Source organism: Morone saxatilis, unplaced genomic scaffold (genome assembly GCF_004916995.1).
Source record: "Morone saxatilis isolate NCDOM2014 unplaced genomic scaffold, NCSU_SB_2.0 Contig4, whole genome shotgun sequence".
NCBI lineage: Eukaryota > Metazoa > Chordata > Actinopteri > Moronidae > Morone > Morone saxatilis.
Genome location: NW_023339984.1, coordinates 5,395,880 through 5,409,908, shown reverse-complemented (window position 1 = coordinate 5,409,908; position 14,029 = coordinate 5,395,880). Strand labels below are relative to the sequence as shown.

The window sequence follows — 14,029 nt, the reverse complement described above, 5'->3', positions numbered from 1 at the left end:
GTGCATTTCAGTGTGTGTGTGTGTGTGTGTGTGTGTGTGTGTGTGTGTGTGTGTGTATAAAAAAAGAGTGAAAAAAACAATTTCCCCCTAGGGGATCAATAAAGTATTTCTTTTTCTATTGCTTCTTCTTCTTCTTCTTCTTCTTCTTCTTCTACTCTTCAATGCACTTTGGGGAGATGCATTCTTTACTATAAACACCAGGGGTCAGTATTTGATCATACCAAATATTAGACCTGTTAAGAATGCAGGACACATTGACTTGTGTATGTTGTGATATTCATTTATGTGTTTTTCTATTCGTCAGGAACAGTGCAACTGACTGTGGTCAGAATGATACCTGCACAGAGTTTGACTCATTGATTACAGTTAGACACATTACATTTATATTACACATTACACAAGTCGCATGGTGATACAATAAAAAAGGCCCAGTGCAGCATCATTGGGCAAGATAGAGTGCAAGAAACATTCACCGAGCTCTAAGTTTGTTGACCATCGCACAACTTAAAAGCTAAAAAACATGTCTTCCACTGAATTGTCCAGGTGACAACAAATTTTTGCTTTTCCTTTTTTTTTAGATTGCACATACACTGTCATATGTCACACTCCGTTAACAATGAATGAAAAGCAATGAAAACTGAAAGTTATCTATAACCTGTTCTGATCTGTGACATTACATATAGGATTAAGTATGTTAGTCAAACTGAACTGTGCAATTTAGGATGCAGTGATCCACAAGATGTCGACTGACCTATACTTTAACTCTAACTTGGTAGATGAGTGTATGTGTACATACAGTATGTATACAACAGAGGGTTGTACTTTCTACTGTTGACTATAAACAGTGTATAATATCTTAAATACTCTGTGGACTATCAAAGGAACTCGTCATAGTAAATTCGACCTGTTATTAGAATTACTACCAATCTATATCAGAGGAAAACATCACTGCATACAAACCTATCAGCCAAATTTCCACTTACTTTAATGAATGAAGATTACAATATAACACATCCATTCAGCAGTCTTATCGATAAAGGATGTACACACACACGCACTTACACACGCACACACGTATACACAACCAAAGAAGGAGATGGATACAGACTAAGACTGTTCATTCCCCAACAATTAATCAGGGGAATTGGCAGCCCTGTTGTGCTGCTACACCGGGGGTCCTGATTTCACAGCCAGCCTCCGTCACCACTGCGTCAGCACTGATGAGCTCAGCTTTACCGGTAGGGAGGGAGGGGGGAGGAGTTGGTGAACAGAAAGAGAGAAAGAGAGAGAGACTGAGAAAACACGTAGAGAGAGAGACAGGGGGAGCGGGAGGGAGGGAGGGAGAAGAAACGGGGTGTTGCCGCCTGTGAGACACACTCACGCATCACAGAGTAACAGCAGCAGGGCGAGGACAGAGCATCCCTCCATCTCTCTTTCTGGAGAAACAAGTCTGGCTCTTTTGAATTATTGAAGCCCCTACCGAAGCCCCGTGCATTATTCAACATAATCAAAGCCGAGATATCGCGGAGACATACCCCCACCTCGACATCAGGGGAGCGAGTCGGCCGTAGAGAAGAGAGCTCGGTGTGAAAGCAGACGGACCGTTTCAGCACCTCGGACAGCGACCATGGCTCCAATGGTGGAGGACGGAGCTCAGCTCGGTGAGTCCGACCCTCACTCATTCATTAGGACGGGAGGAAACAGGTGTGAATGTGTGAAAGGTGCTGCTGTTTTCACGCCAGTTGTTCATTTGTTACTTGTTAATTCTTTTTAAAACAATGGCAGTGCAGGCATGTTACAGTGGCCTGTGAAGAAAGTGGAAGTGAGCGGTGTTCAGTGTGTCGCCTCGCCCTTTTATACTCCATAAAACAACGTGTTTGGGGAGACTTCCAGCCTCCATTTTGCAGCTAGCTTAAGGGCGACAGCTAATTACCAGCAAAACTAACCAGCAGGGTGGAGGTGACATATATAGCTTTTTTTTTTTTTTTCGATATTAACATTAACAAACTTCATTTAATATTATAATTCGGAATTGAGTGGGTGTTACTACAGCACAGGTGAAGCCTAGGAAGCACCTGTTTGTTTTCTTAAATTCCTGTCGGTTCAGCAGCTCCCCCACCGCCCTCCCGTTGGCACATCCATCTGTCTGTTGTTGTTGCCTTGAAAACCAGTCCACCCAGGGCGTTGGGCTGAAATATTAATGCAAAGAAGGGAGAAAACAGTGTGTAGAAGTGCTGGGATGTAAAATGGAAATGATCTTACTTACTATCTCATTGCTCGCCCATTGTGAAGTCTGACAGTCGCTTCAGATTAGTCATTTTAGATAGATGCTATGCCTACAGCCATCACAGCAAAACTGCCTTACAGTACTTGAAATTGATATATAGGCATGATAATAATAATAATATATGTAAAATATAGCAAATTGTAATAATACATATTGTTTACATGTATTGTTTTTTGGGTTTCATAATGACAGTTATTCTCTTATATGACAAATTTAACTTCAAAGATTTTGCAGTACCGATTATGTGATCATCTAGATTCAGTAGATTTGATCAGATGAGAAAGATTTAAAAGACAAGTACATGAGTGATTACTACCTCCGCCCCCTCTCTGTCTTTGTATGGGTGTTAACCTGAGTGCTTTTCCACCGGCCGCCCACTTGAACTGCAGGAAATGGTCTGTGTTTCCTCCATTGAAATAGACCTATTAACTCTGACTGCATGAGAAGGCAGCATGATTGCTGTTGAGTCACAGTTCAACACCACTAAACAAAGAGTTGAAGCATTCAGTGGCAAATATCCCTGTAACATGTCTCCATAGTAACATTTCAGTGATACTATAGGTGACAAAAAGTGCCATTGGAAAGGAATTAGGTCTCTCAAGTACCACTACTGTTGGGAAGAAAAGAAGATTAAAACCTGCTGGCCATTTTCGAGCAAATCTTCCCTTGCAGTAGGAGGAATATAAAGAAAAATAATACAGGGCCTATACCAAATTTCTGGGTTATTATGCCATTCTTACAGATGGGATATCGGGGTTAGCCACCCTGCCTTTACAGTGGTGAGGGATACAATGCTTTGCTCTAAACAAATGAAATATAATCTAAGAATCTGTTATGCTATGTTACATCAGCTGGTGTTTGTCCTCTGTATCGACCGAATGATCCTGATGTTTCCTTTTTAAAGTCTGGTCGTCAGTCAAAAAAATCTTCCCTAACTTGTTTATATCGTAGGTCTGCATATCATCCACTGACATTGTCATCATAGTGATTGTACATTTTTCTCCATTTGTGCTGTTGCTCAGGGCTTGTTGCTTTTTCACGTCCTGCTTCTGAGTTCAGCCATTTTTATAAACCTGCCATTAAGAAATGAACCAGTCGCATAATGACGTGATGTCGCAGCAGTTCATTACTTACACCAGCTGTTTCCTGTTGATTTACTGAAGCCATGTTTGGAATATGAACATGCTACTGATGGTACTTCACCAGGGTTGAACAGATTGCCTTGTTTTCATCTCTCTCTCTGAGTCAAGACTGCAGCCTGCGTCAGTCAGACACACAAAATGGATTCAACTGCCTTAGTGCAACAATTAAATCTGTTGAGGTTGCGCAAGCTGCACAACTGTCTTATGTGTAGTCAGACCTTTTTAATGAAAGTTGTTTTCTTCCTTCTGCTCTCTCTTTCCTCCTCCATAGTGGCAGTGCCAGTAGGTGTTGCTGTGGTGAGTGTCTTTGGCCTTGTCTTCAGTGTGTCAGCCTTTGCATGGATCTGTTGCCAGCGTAAAAACACCAAATCCCAGAAGACACCTCCCTACAAGTTTGTGCACATGCTCAAAGGGGTCGACATCTACCCGGAGAGCCTCAGCGGCAAGAAGAAGTTCGCTGCACCTGCCACCACGACGACTAATGACAGCAGTAAAACTGACGTTAACGGGAACTGCCACACTACGTCACTAATGAGCCCGACCGGCACCGGTAAACTGGCGTCAAGTCCAAATGATTCCAGGCCGGCTCTGCATCTGGATCTGGAGAAACGGGATCTGAATGGCAACTTCACCACCAAACCATTTCATCACCACCACCAGAAGGTGCGGAGCTCCCCGGACCTGGAGCTGCCCTCTCCCCATGCAGGGTTCACCCAGCCTGGGGTGATGGACCGCCGTGACCTCCCTTCACCTTCCAGCACCCTCTCAAGCCAGGCACCCACCCCGGCTGTGGACAAGCCCCAGGGAGAGGAGAGGGAGGGTGGGCTAGGGACCCTCCATTTCTCCCTGGACTACCAGGCAGAGAGAAAGGCATTCATTGTCCATATCAAGGTACTGTATGCATTTAACCTGGTGTTTAGGTGTGTGTCTGTCTTTACAATCAGTTTTTTTTGTAGAAATGTGAATAAAAAGGGTTTTATACAGTCTTAATTTGACTTTTTGATCTAGGAAGCCCATGGCCTGACCCCAACGGATGAGCAGTCCCTGACCTCTGACCCTTACATCAAGCTGACCCTGCTGCCCGAGAAAAAGCACCGGGTGAAGACCAGAGTCCTGAGAAAGACTCTGGACCCCGCCTTTGATGAGACCTTCAGCTTCTACGGGATCCCGCTGGCCCGAGTGTCGGAGTTGGCCCTTCACTTCATGGTGCTCAGCTTTGATAGGTTCTCTCGTGATGAGGTCATCGGAGAGACCCTTGTACCTTTGTCCGGGATCGACTTATCAGAGGGGCGTGTCCTGATGAGCCGAGAGATCATCAAGAGGAATGTCAAGGTAAGATCTGGAACAATTCTGATGTTTGAACCCCTTGAATTCACGATTTTTGTATTTTTTCATCAGTTTTTTATTTGACAGCATGTAACACACTATATATATATATATATATTATATGACATCCTATATGTTACATATTTATTTTACGTAACAAACAGTTCCAATGACACTCAAACTAACCCCAAAATCACTTTAAATTCTAAAAATAATGCCAATAATGACTCATCATTATAACACTAGTGCCTGCATCATCCCTAAAAGCACTGCAACAAAGTGCTTCCACTCTTACAATATTAATCAGTACATAAATCAATATAAAATCTAATGATATTTAAATCATGGAGCTTTCTCTAACTCACCTAAATGCAAGTGCATTATATTATGTTTCTTGGAACCACACTGAAATCTTTCATGCTGCTCTCAAGTGTTAATTTAATCACATAATCTGCATCTCAAATAAAAGTTCTAAATGTGAATGTATGTAATATATTTTGCAAATGCATTAAAGCAAGCATTTATCTCTAGTTGGGCAAAAGGGTGCTCAAGTTAAATAAAGCCAGTGGGGAGAGCGGATAGGAAGTATATCCCTCTGTGGAGACATAGAGACAAGATCGGTTGCACCATTATGGATTTGAAAGCTGATACTGAGGTCTGGTGTAGTTCTTAAACGCTGTGAGTGTGGATAAGTGAAAGGCTTTGGTGTTTCTTTTTTTATTTGTGTCAGTTTTTGCTGCAGTTTATTCTCCTTTATAATCCAAATTCCTGAAGAGCTGATTATTCTGGAACAGCTGGAACATGTTTCCTCTTAAAATACCTGCTACTTAGCAAACAGGGTTTAGGCTATCGAATAATCTGAACTATGGTTCATCTTGTTTGATTTATTGAAGATCTTTATATACGGACGATTTGAAAGGCTATCACATGGATATTGTTACATTCCCAGTAGTGTACTGAATAGATGGAGTGATATCCACACCACACCCTTATGGATCTGTGGGCTGGTGGTCAATAGACTTGTGCTCCAGACTGGCTGTTCCTGGCAACTGTAAGAACCACAACTGTGCACATTTCCAGTAGAACGTTTTTTCTTTTAGAGGAATGTAGTACGTACTGTAGTATTAGTACCAGTTGTTAAGATGTGGACTGATATACTGTTCCGTAGTACTGTGACAGAAAATACCCACAAGTAAATATATTTCCTAAAAATGTATTGGACTTGGGTTCAGTACATTACATTCAGTGTATTGGTAAATTTAAAGGACGGAGTGAAAGATGATATCTCTATCCTTATCATAGCTCTGTGGTCTAGGATACAGCAGCTGGTACTAGATGGTTTGGCTGTACATGAGCACTTGTCCATTTGCAGGTGGAATGTGAGATGATATCAATGTAATTATAGATTTGTGGGCTAATATTGTACACTGCAGAGCTCTGCTAAAATGGTAGCTCTGTGCCAAGCAGGTGGGAGTGGATATGTTCGTGCACATTTCTACCTTCCCAGGAGGAATGTAAGCTATCTGTAATATCTTTTAAAGATCTCTGATATGATATAGTACTCTAGTGCTGGGTAATGTGACTCAGATTCTGAGAAATATAAAAGGATCGTTCCCTCTCAACAGAGCCCCTTTTGTATTTTTATCATCAAGAGGATATTACCTCTTAAACTATGTTCTGCTGGCTCTCTCCGCACTGACACTAACCGTGTTTTTTTTCAAATCCATTTCTCACTGGCGTCCCAGGAGAGACAAATCTCATAAACCTCTGCTGTAGGGTGGAGTCGGCTGTTTCTGAACACTTTTTTGGGCAATCAATAGGAAATTAGTTTTAGAATCTATGATATTGCTTTGCAGTGTGGATTCTTCGTCTGGACTCTTGTTGAATTTGACATTGGCAGGTGAAAAGAGAAAAAGGCTCAGCCTCTTTTACTGTGGTTATTTGGTGTGTATCAGCTGTACCTATTTAAAGTGAGAATATATAGGCACTAGTTTCCCTTTATGTAAAAATGAAAGTGCAAACAACCCTTTTTGATGGATTTACATGGCTTTACAGCATGCAAAAGAACAGTGGATCAAACAGAATAGTTTATTCATAAATACATCCACTGTTTAATATGTCCATGTGGTTATGTGTGTGACTTGCAATGAGACAATTATTGTAGGCTGAATTCTTTCAATATGAGCTGTCTACACTGTTCCCTCTGATTAGGAGCAGCCCTTTGCTAACAGGGTGGTGGCTCTCTTTGTCTGCGTGGCATAGATTGTGTCTCACTGCTTTGTGTGGGTACGCGTGTGTGACTGAGTGTGTGTGTATGCATGCTTAAGCACACGGCACTTCTTGGAATCAATACAGCATGCAAGCAGGCGGCGTAGCCATCGCCTTGTTTTTAACCCGGAAGATGACAAAAACAATAGAATAGAGAAGAATATCATTTTTGCATAGCCACTTATATAATGTGTGTACAATGTCCCAAGAGGAATGATATAGAAACACATCAGCAGCACAGTCACATCTGTATTTTCAGAGATCTAACCATCAGGTCAGGGGTAGAAGTTGTCTGCATGCTACTTCCCATTGCCATGGCAACCATGAGCTGAGGCATGACATCCCGTTAGGTGTGATCACAGCATCCAAGGCACCAACTCTCTTGGGTGTGGACCCAGACATGGATGTGTATGTGTACCGCAAACTGCAGAACAGTAACACAGTGGAAGCACTAATGCAGAGCAGATTGGGGAGCTTCTCAGTGACACGTTTGTGCTAGTTAAGATATGAGAGCACACCTCATAAGCAGGTGATAACATTTTAGTTGACAGACATTTGAAAGTCAGCTTCGACACCATTTACAGTGCAGGATTCACCACACAGCATTGATAATAGCTCATTATTTGTTAGGTTATTTATTACTACATACATTTTCCAATTGCCACGCCCTATTAGGTACTACTAAATACATATGCATTCTTTTGTTATTTACCTATAATATGAACACCACACCATATGAATCCACCTACCCCACCCTATATCTCCACAGCTAAATAAATCAGAACATTAATAATAAGCAGCAGTACAGTACTAAAAAAATAGATATATCAACAATTTACAATGTGTTAGGACAGAGATCTTCTTTGCATACAGCCTCTGTGGCAATCATGGTCAGTCAGCATAAGTGGAAGGTTCACTTTAGAGGTGAGAAATAAACGTGTTTTGGCTTGTTTGGTCTGCTGCCTTAAATATGATTGAGTGCGAGTTCGCGCCTGTTTTGGAAGCTGAGAAAAACGTCTCTTCTTCTCACGTCTCCTTTCACACCTGCCATCTCTTTTTGCACCTTTTTGTTTTGTTTTCACCCTTACTCTGTCCCCACACCACCTCTCACACATTAACCCCTCTCCTGTCTCTCCACAGAAGTCCTCAGGCCGAGGCGAGTTACTGCTGTCCCTGTGTTATCAGTCCACCACCAATACTTTGACTGTGGTCGTCCTTAAAGCTCGCCACCTGCCCAAGACTGAAAACAATGGACCTACAGGTAAATACACTTTTAGCTGAACATCTCAAGAAGCACACAGGCAAACACAAATGCATGCCTGCATGAACTTCCTTCACATAACCATAAACAGATGGGACCAAAAATCCTTTTGCTCTTCCTGCCACGCAGCCCAGACTACTTTGGATGCTGTGATAGTTGCCATAATGACACCGCCACCGCACTAAAGTAATCTGATCAGGATGTGATAGAGAGCACTTTAGTGACAAGCACACACACACACACACACACACACACATACACACAACTAAAGTGTTTACACAGCCAGCCTCTCTTGTCCTCATCACTAACATCCATCATTTCCGCTCTATCGATTGCCGTATTGATCTGGCTTAGGAATAATATGCCACTCTGCAGCCGCGGCAGGGATGGATATTCACCAAGGTTTTTTTTTGCCTCCGTCCTTACTTTTTTTATCTGCTCTTGTCATTCTTCATCTCTAGATCCATACGTCAAGGTGAACATGTACCATGGGAAGAAGCGGGTTTGCAAGAAGAAGACCCACGTGAAAAAATGCTCCCCCAACCCGGTCTTCAACGAGCTCTTTGTCTTTGATCTGCCCTCCAACGAGGGCCTGAGGGACACCAGCGTGGAGCTGCTGCTGATGGACTCAGACACAGGCAACTCACGCTGTCCCAACACCATCCTTGGGCGTCTGGTGTTGGGCACGTCAGCGGCAGGCACCCCGGGCGAGCACTGGAGGGAGATCTGCGACCACCCACGTCGCCAGATTGCCAAGTGGCACGCCATGTCGGAGGATTAGAACGCAGGGGTGTTGGTGGATTCTGTCGTCCATATCCGATCTGGTCTGACCACGAGAGGGATGGAGGGAGGATGGGCAGGATTTAACATCCCTGCTAGCCAGTACCCATTGGACTTTCAGTGAGGGTGGGTGGGAAACAAGGGGGAGGGGACTTTGATGTTGTGGGGAGGGTCATTTGAAGTGATGTCATCATCAATCAATCATTCAATCACTTATCTTTGAAGTTATTGGGGTTCAGCAGGGAGGGCGGGGTATGACAAAGGGAACCCCATAGCTTTAAATGATCCCAAAGACTGTCACAGAAAATCACCTGGTAACATGCAACATCATCTCCATGGCAACAACCAATTGTCACTGTAACCGTGTGCAGTGCAGAATGTCTTAAATGTCGCTATTACTCTTCTTCTTTTCTTCCTCTGCTCCGTCTTCTCCTTCTCTTTCTTCAGCTCTTCCTCCTATAAATAGTAACCTAGTCCATCATATGAAAACCAGAATGAACCACATCTGACAATGCTGTAAAAAATGTGGATTATTAAAGTTTATTTTATAACGACAATGTTTTCTTCATAAGGATGTAGATTGTTTTTATTTATGTTTTTGTTTTGTACTCTTATAGTTGATTTGTTGAACATGTTTTGTAAGTATAAGTGGTATTTCATATATCATTACTTAAGTACAAGAAAGCCTAAATTAGGTGGTTTGAGAAAAGACTGGAACAGACTGAGTGCATTGGGGACAGTTAACTGTGTATGTGAGTGTGTGCGTGCGTTTCGATATGAGAGTGCTTTTGCTGATACGACTGTGCGTGTGTGTATGGGTGCCCGTATGTGTGTCAGCTCTGAAGAGATGTGCGCACCATACTGTTTACTGTAGGTGTTTTGTCCCCCTTACTGTGAGCACAAAGACAGCTGAAGTGTAAATGTATGTACCTTACTATAAAATATGGCAAGTTCTGAGAAAGAAATTGAGTTTGTAGTCTTTATTTCATGAGTGTGTGGAGTTAATTGTTTGTGTGTGTGCATGTGTGTATTCAGAAGTGCATTATTACCACTAGAGGCATTTTAGCTCCTTTAGGGTTAATGGAGTAAACTGAGGTTAAGCTTAGTTTTGTTTGAACATATATCATTAATTCTAATATCTAGAATAGTTCTATCCAAGGTAAAAGCCGCTTTTAAAATTATAATACTACTGCGCAATCTGCGTATGAACGTGTGTGTCTGTGTGTGTCCTCACCTACAGCACCCTGGGGATGACATCATGGGGCCCCTTTCCAAGTTTGATGATGTAATAACTGCTGAGTGGCTAAGTGCTCCTGAATGAAGTCATCATGTCTGAATTTAATATCAGCTAAGTGGTTTGGTGAGGGAGGACAGCTGGCTCAGCCTCCCTCTCCTTCCTTCTCTTTCTTTGACAAGATAAAACCCAGAAAGGTATGTTTTATAATCTCCCTCTGTATCCTGCCTCTGTCCTCCCTCTTTCCTCCACAGTCTAATCTTACACTGAGTTACATCATGTGTGTTGTGGTGAAGTTTCTGGAGAAGCAGGATGTTCTGTCACTCTGCTCTTCCTCTGTGGTTCTGACCCGTGAGGTCGCTCGCTGAGGCTGGTTTCTATTTTAAACCTCTGCTGTCATCTTTGAAGCAATAAAATAGACCTGTGTGCCACGTGCAGCATCACTACCATCCGCCTCTTCCTCACCTCCTCTGGCTAACCAATTACGACTCTGCCAGCTATCAGATAAATGCTGATGCTCTAATGTAAAGACTTATTGTCCTGTATGGGCATAGAGTTTTGTTCAAGGGCATTTTGACCACTGTGTCATTGATCTGGGACTTTATAATTAGCCGTTTGAAAAGGTGAACATCTCTCATCTCTGAAGGCAGAAGTGGAACTGGTTGTGTTAAACCTAAATGAGGAGAACCACTGCAGCCCAGTCATATAACAAGATAATCAATGCTGTGTTTATGAATCAATAAATGATTTACTTAAAGCTGCGCTAATTCTTTTATATGAACATTTGATCATGTTGCACTAATGTGAGAAGTGTTACTTACAGATGCAGTAGTAACCTTTAGCTCTGCTGAGCATTTTAGCATCTTTTATCTCCTTGTTTTGGTTTTACACATTAACAGCTTTACTGTTATTGAGTCAGTCTTTGTTTCCAGCATCTGTTTTCAGCAAAAAATCTCTGATAAACAGTACGCAACAAACAGCAGACATACAAAGTTAGCAGCAAAGAATTAGCAAGAAATGTAACTCAGGGGTTGGTGGTGACTAAAACAGAGTTAAAAGGGAGCATATATTTTACTTAATTAGACAGGACAACAGAAACATGACCTCATATGTCTGGATGTGTAAATAGGCAACTGTTTGTTAATGCATTTATCATAAACTTTGGTTTGTCCATTCTGGGCTACTGTAGAAACATGTCAGCTCAACATTGCAGCCTCCATAGAAGCCGGCCCGCAATGCAGCAGCCCCAAATAAAAACAACAAATTTTAGGATAACGAAAACACAACAATTCTTATTTTCAGGTGATTAGACTGTACGCTGACCTACTGAACATACCTACTGTATGAATTTATCCAATTTCTGCCAATAGATCCTCCAAAATTGCACACTGCACCTTTAATGTGTCATTTGTCATTCCCATTTGTACTCCAGAAAATATTTTTGAAAATTACCTTTAGCTATAACATATAATATAACAAGACTATGGTTTCTATAATGAAACCTCCCCCACACCCGTCATCAAATCCCCCACACATTTTTCCCTCCTCTTCTAACTAAGCAAGAAAATATAATAAAAGTGTGAGGGATGAAATGTTGGTATGAAAAGAAGTAAAAAAAATAAATAAAAAAAGACTGAATCAATAAAAAACACAACATCTCCTTCAATCAAAAGATGAAAATAACAATAGTGAAGAGGAGAGATGTTTTTCCTTTGCCAGCAAATGTCAGTTTCATTATGCCCAAACAATCGCAGTTTAGACCTTTCAGTGAAGCAGGGTTTAATTTTTCTTTGCTGTTTCCACATTGATTTAGGATTTAGACAGCCAGTGCAAGGGCAACCGTCTCATCAGCCTTTCTAAACCACTCAGCTGCTTTAATGAAATCTTTGCACAAAAAGATGTAGACAGACACACACAAAGCTGGACCTGAAAGATTCATGTCCTTCAGAAATCATTGTTATTTCATAGCTACTCCAGCTCAGACTCAAGAAACTGCAGCTGAACAGCATACAGTGTGTTAACATGCTATGTATGTTAGCATGCTATGGTAGGATGCTAAGTGCATGTATGGGTGTTTGTACACTGACACTTGACCCAGTAAGCCTACAGCATTTCCTCAGAATCTATTCAAAGAGCGCCTTCTTTGATGTAGCACCAGACCATTGCGCTCCTGAATCCAATCTTAATACTTAATACATACACACACACACACACCACACACACACTTAACTACACACTCTTAAACACCAATCAGATAGCAACCTGTAACATTTGTCATGGTGAGGTCAAGTCTGATTGCAAAGAGAGACAGATACAGAACATCAATAGTCACTACCAGCAGGAGTGTGCGTCTGGCTTAATATGCAGAGTTTCTGTATGTGTGTGTGTGTGACCAAAGAGATTATAGATTTGTCCTAATTAGACCAAATTAGATATCTCTGGTCCTGTTAATGCCTCTCATCACCATGGTTGAGCAACTCTTGCTCTAAATCCTCCTGCTCTTTTATGGTGCTAAAAGTGATAAAAAGAAAAAGAGGCATTACTGTTAATTACCAGAAAAGCTGCAGTAGGTTAGGTTTTCAGTGAATTAAGGACTCCAGGGGAATTCAAACTGAGAGGAAATATTACATCTGAACTAGTTTGTGTAAATGCATTACTTCATGTGTGAAGTCCTACTAGCTAGTTTCAAACTAGTGATCTACTAATTTGGATTGCACCAATAAAACGTATAATATAGCTTATAAAGACCTTATTGGTTGCCAGGAAACGTTTGTAACACTGTTCAACCAAAGTTTTAGGTGACCTATACAGATATATTAAACTTAACTGCCAATCCTCTGTAAATGTGAGTATTATATGGAGAAATATGTGTTTTAGTTTAGTTGTATTTTGGAATGAGTGGAAAATATCTGAGATACTTTGAGATTTTGGTGTTGTGTTTGTGAATTTTAATTTAAAATCATAATCAGTTTGCATTATAATTTAACAGTAGATATGGTCATAATTCATAGTATCTCTGTTACTCTATATTATATATTATAAAATACTCTGTCCTCTCTCTGTGAGGTCAAGTCAATCTGATTCAGTGAGACAGGTACAGAAATCAAATTACTAACAGCTGAGTGTGTGTGTTTGCCTAGTATGCAGAGATGGTGTGTGTGTGTGTGTAGTATCTACATATAACTAGACTAAGGTTGAACTTCACTGAATATAAATCATATAAATCCTGGTCTCTGAAATGCACCATAAAATAGATTGTGAACCAGACCTGGAGCTTCAAGTACTAAGTATGCACAATACTCCTCTGAAGCACACTTCGAAAGATCAATCCACAGAGGGAAATTAGGGAATGAGGAGAGGAAAGTTTTCAAAGTGACACTGCAGAAGTGGAGGAGGAAGTAGATAGATGGCCGTAGGGAGGAGGAGGTGGCAGTCACACAGCCTGACAGTAATGGAAGGAGGTGTGGAGAGGGATGACATTGTGCCATGTTGACATATGAAGTAGAGGTAAGGCAGACTGCAATGAGAAAGATGAGCAGGGGAAAAGTTATTGGGGGCGCAGTGAGATTAGTCTGCAAATGGTTGGTGTGTGTGGGTAAGCAGACAGTTGTCTAGGTGGATATCTGAGGGTCATTTTCTGATAATGAAACGACGGCAAAAGAATGGAATGAGGAGGCTGAAGACGTTGATGAATTGAGACTTAAACCTGATGACTGCAGTAGAATACAAGA

At 41.5% G+C, this 14,029-nt stretch overlaps 1 protein-coding gene across 1 annotated transcript; it reads left to right on the top strand.

Annotated features, from left to right (window-relative positions):
* Positions 1-1,372: 1,372 nt before the first annotated feature.
* Positions 1,373-9,183, top strand: syt4 (synaptotagmin IV). The gene is made up of 5 exons (XM_035674933.1): positions 1,373-1,661; positions 3,701-4,320; positions 4,438-4,761; positions 8,164-8,284; positions 8,746-9,183. Exons 1-5 carry the CDS (start codon positions 1,628-1,630, stop codon positions 9,063-9,065), a joined length of 1,419 nt encoding a protein of 472 aa, XP_035530826.1. The 5' UTR covers positions 1,373-1,627; the 3' UTR covers positions 9,066-9,183.
* Positions 9,184-14,029: the final 4,846 nt, after the last annotated feature.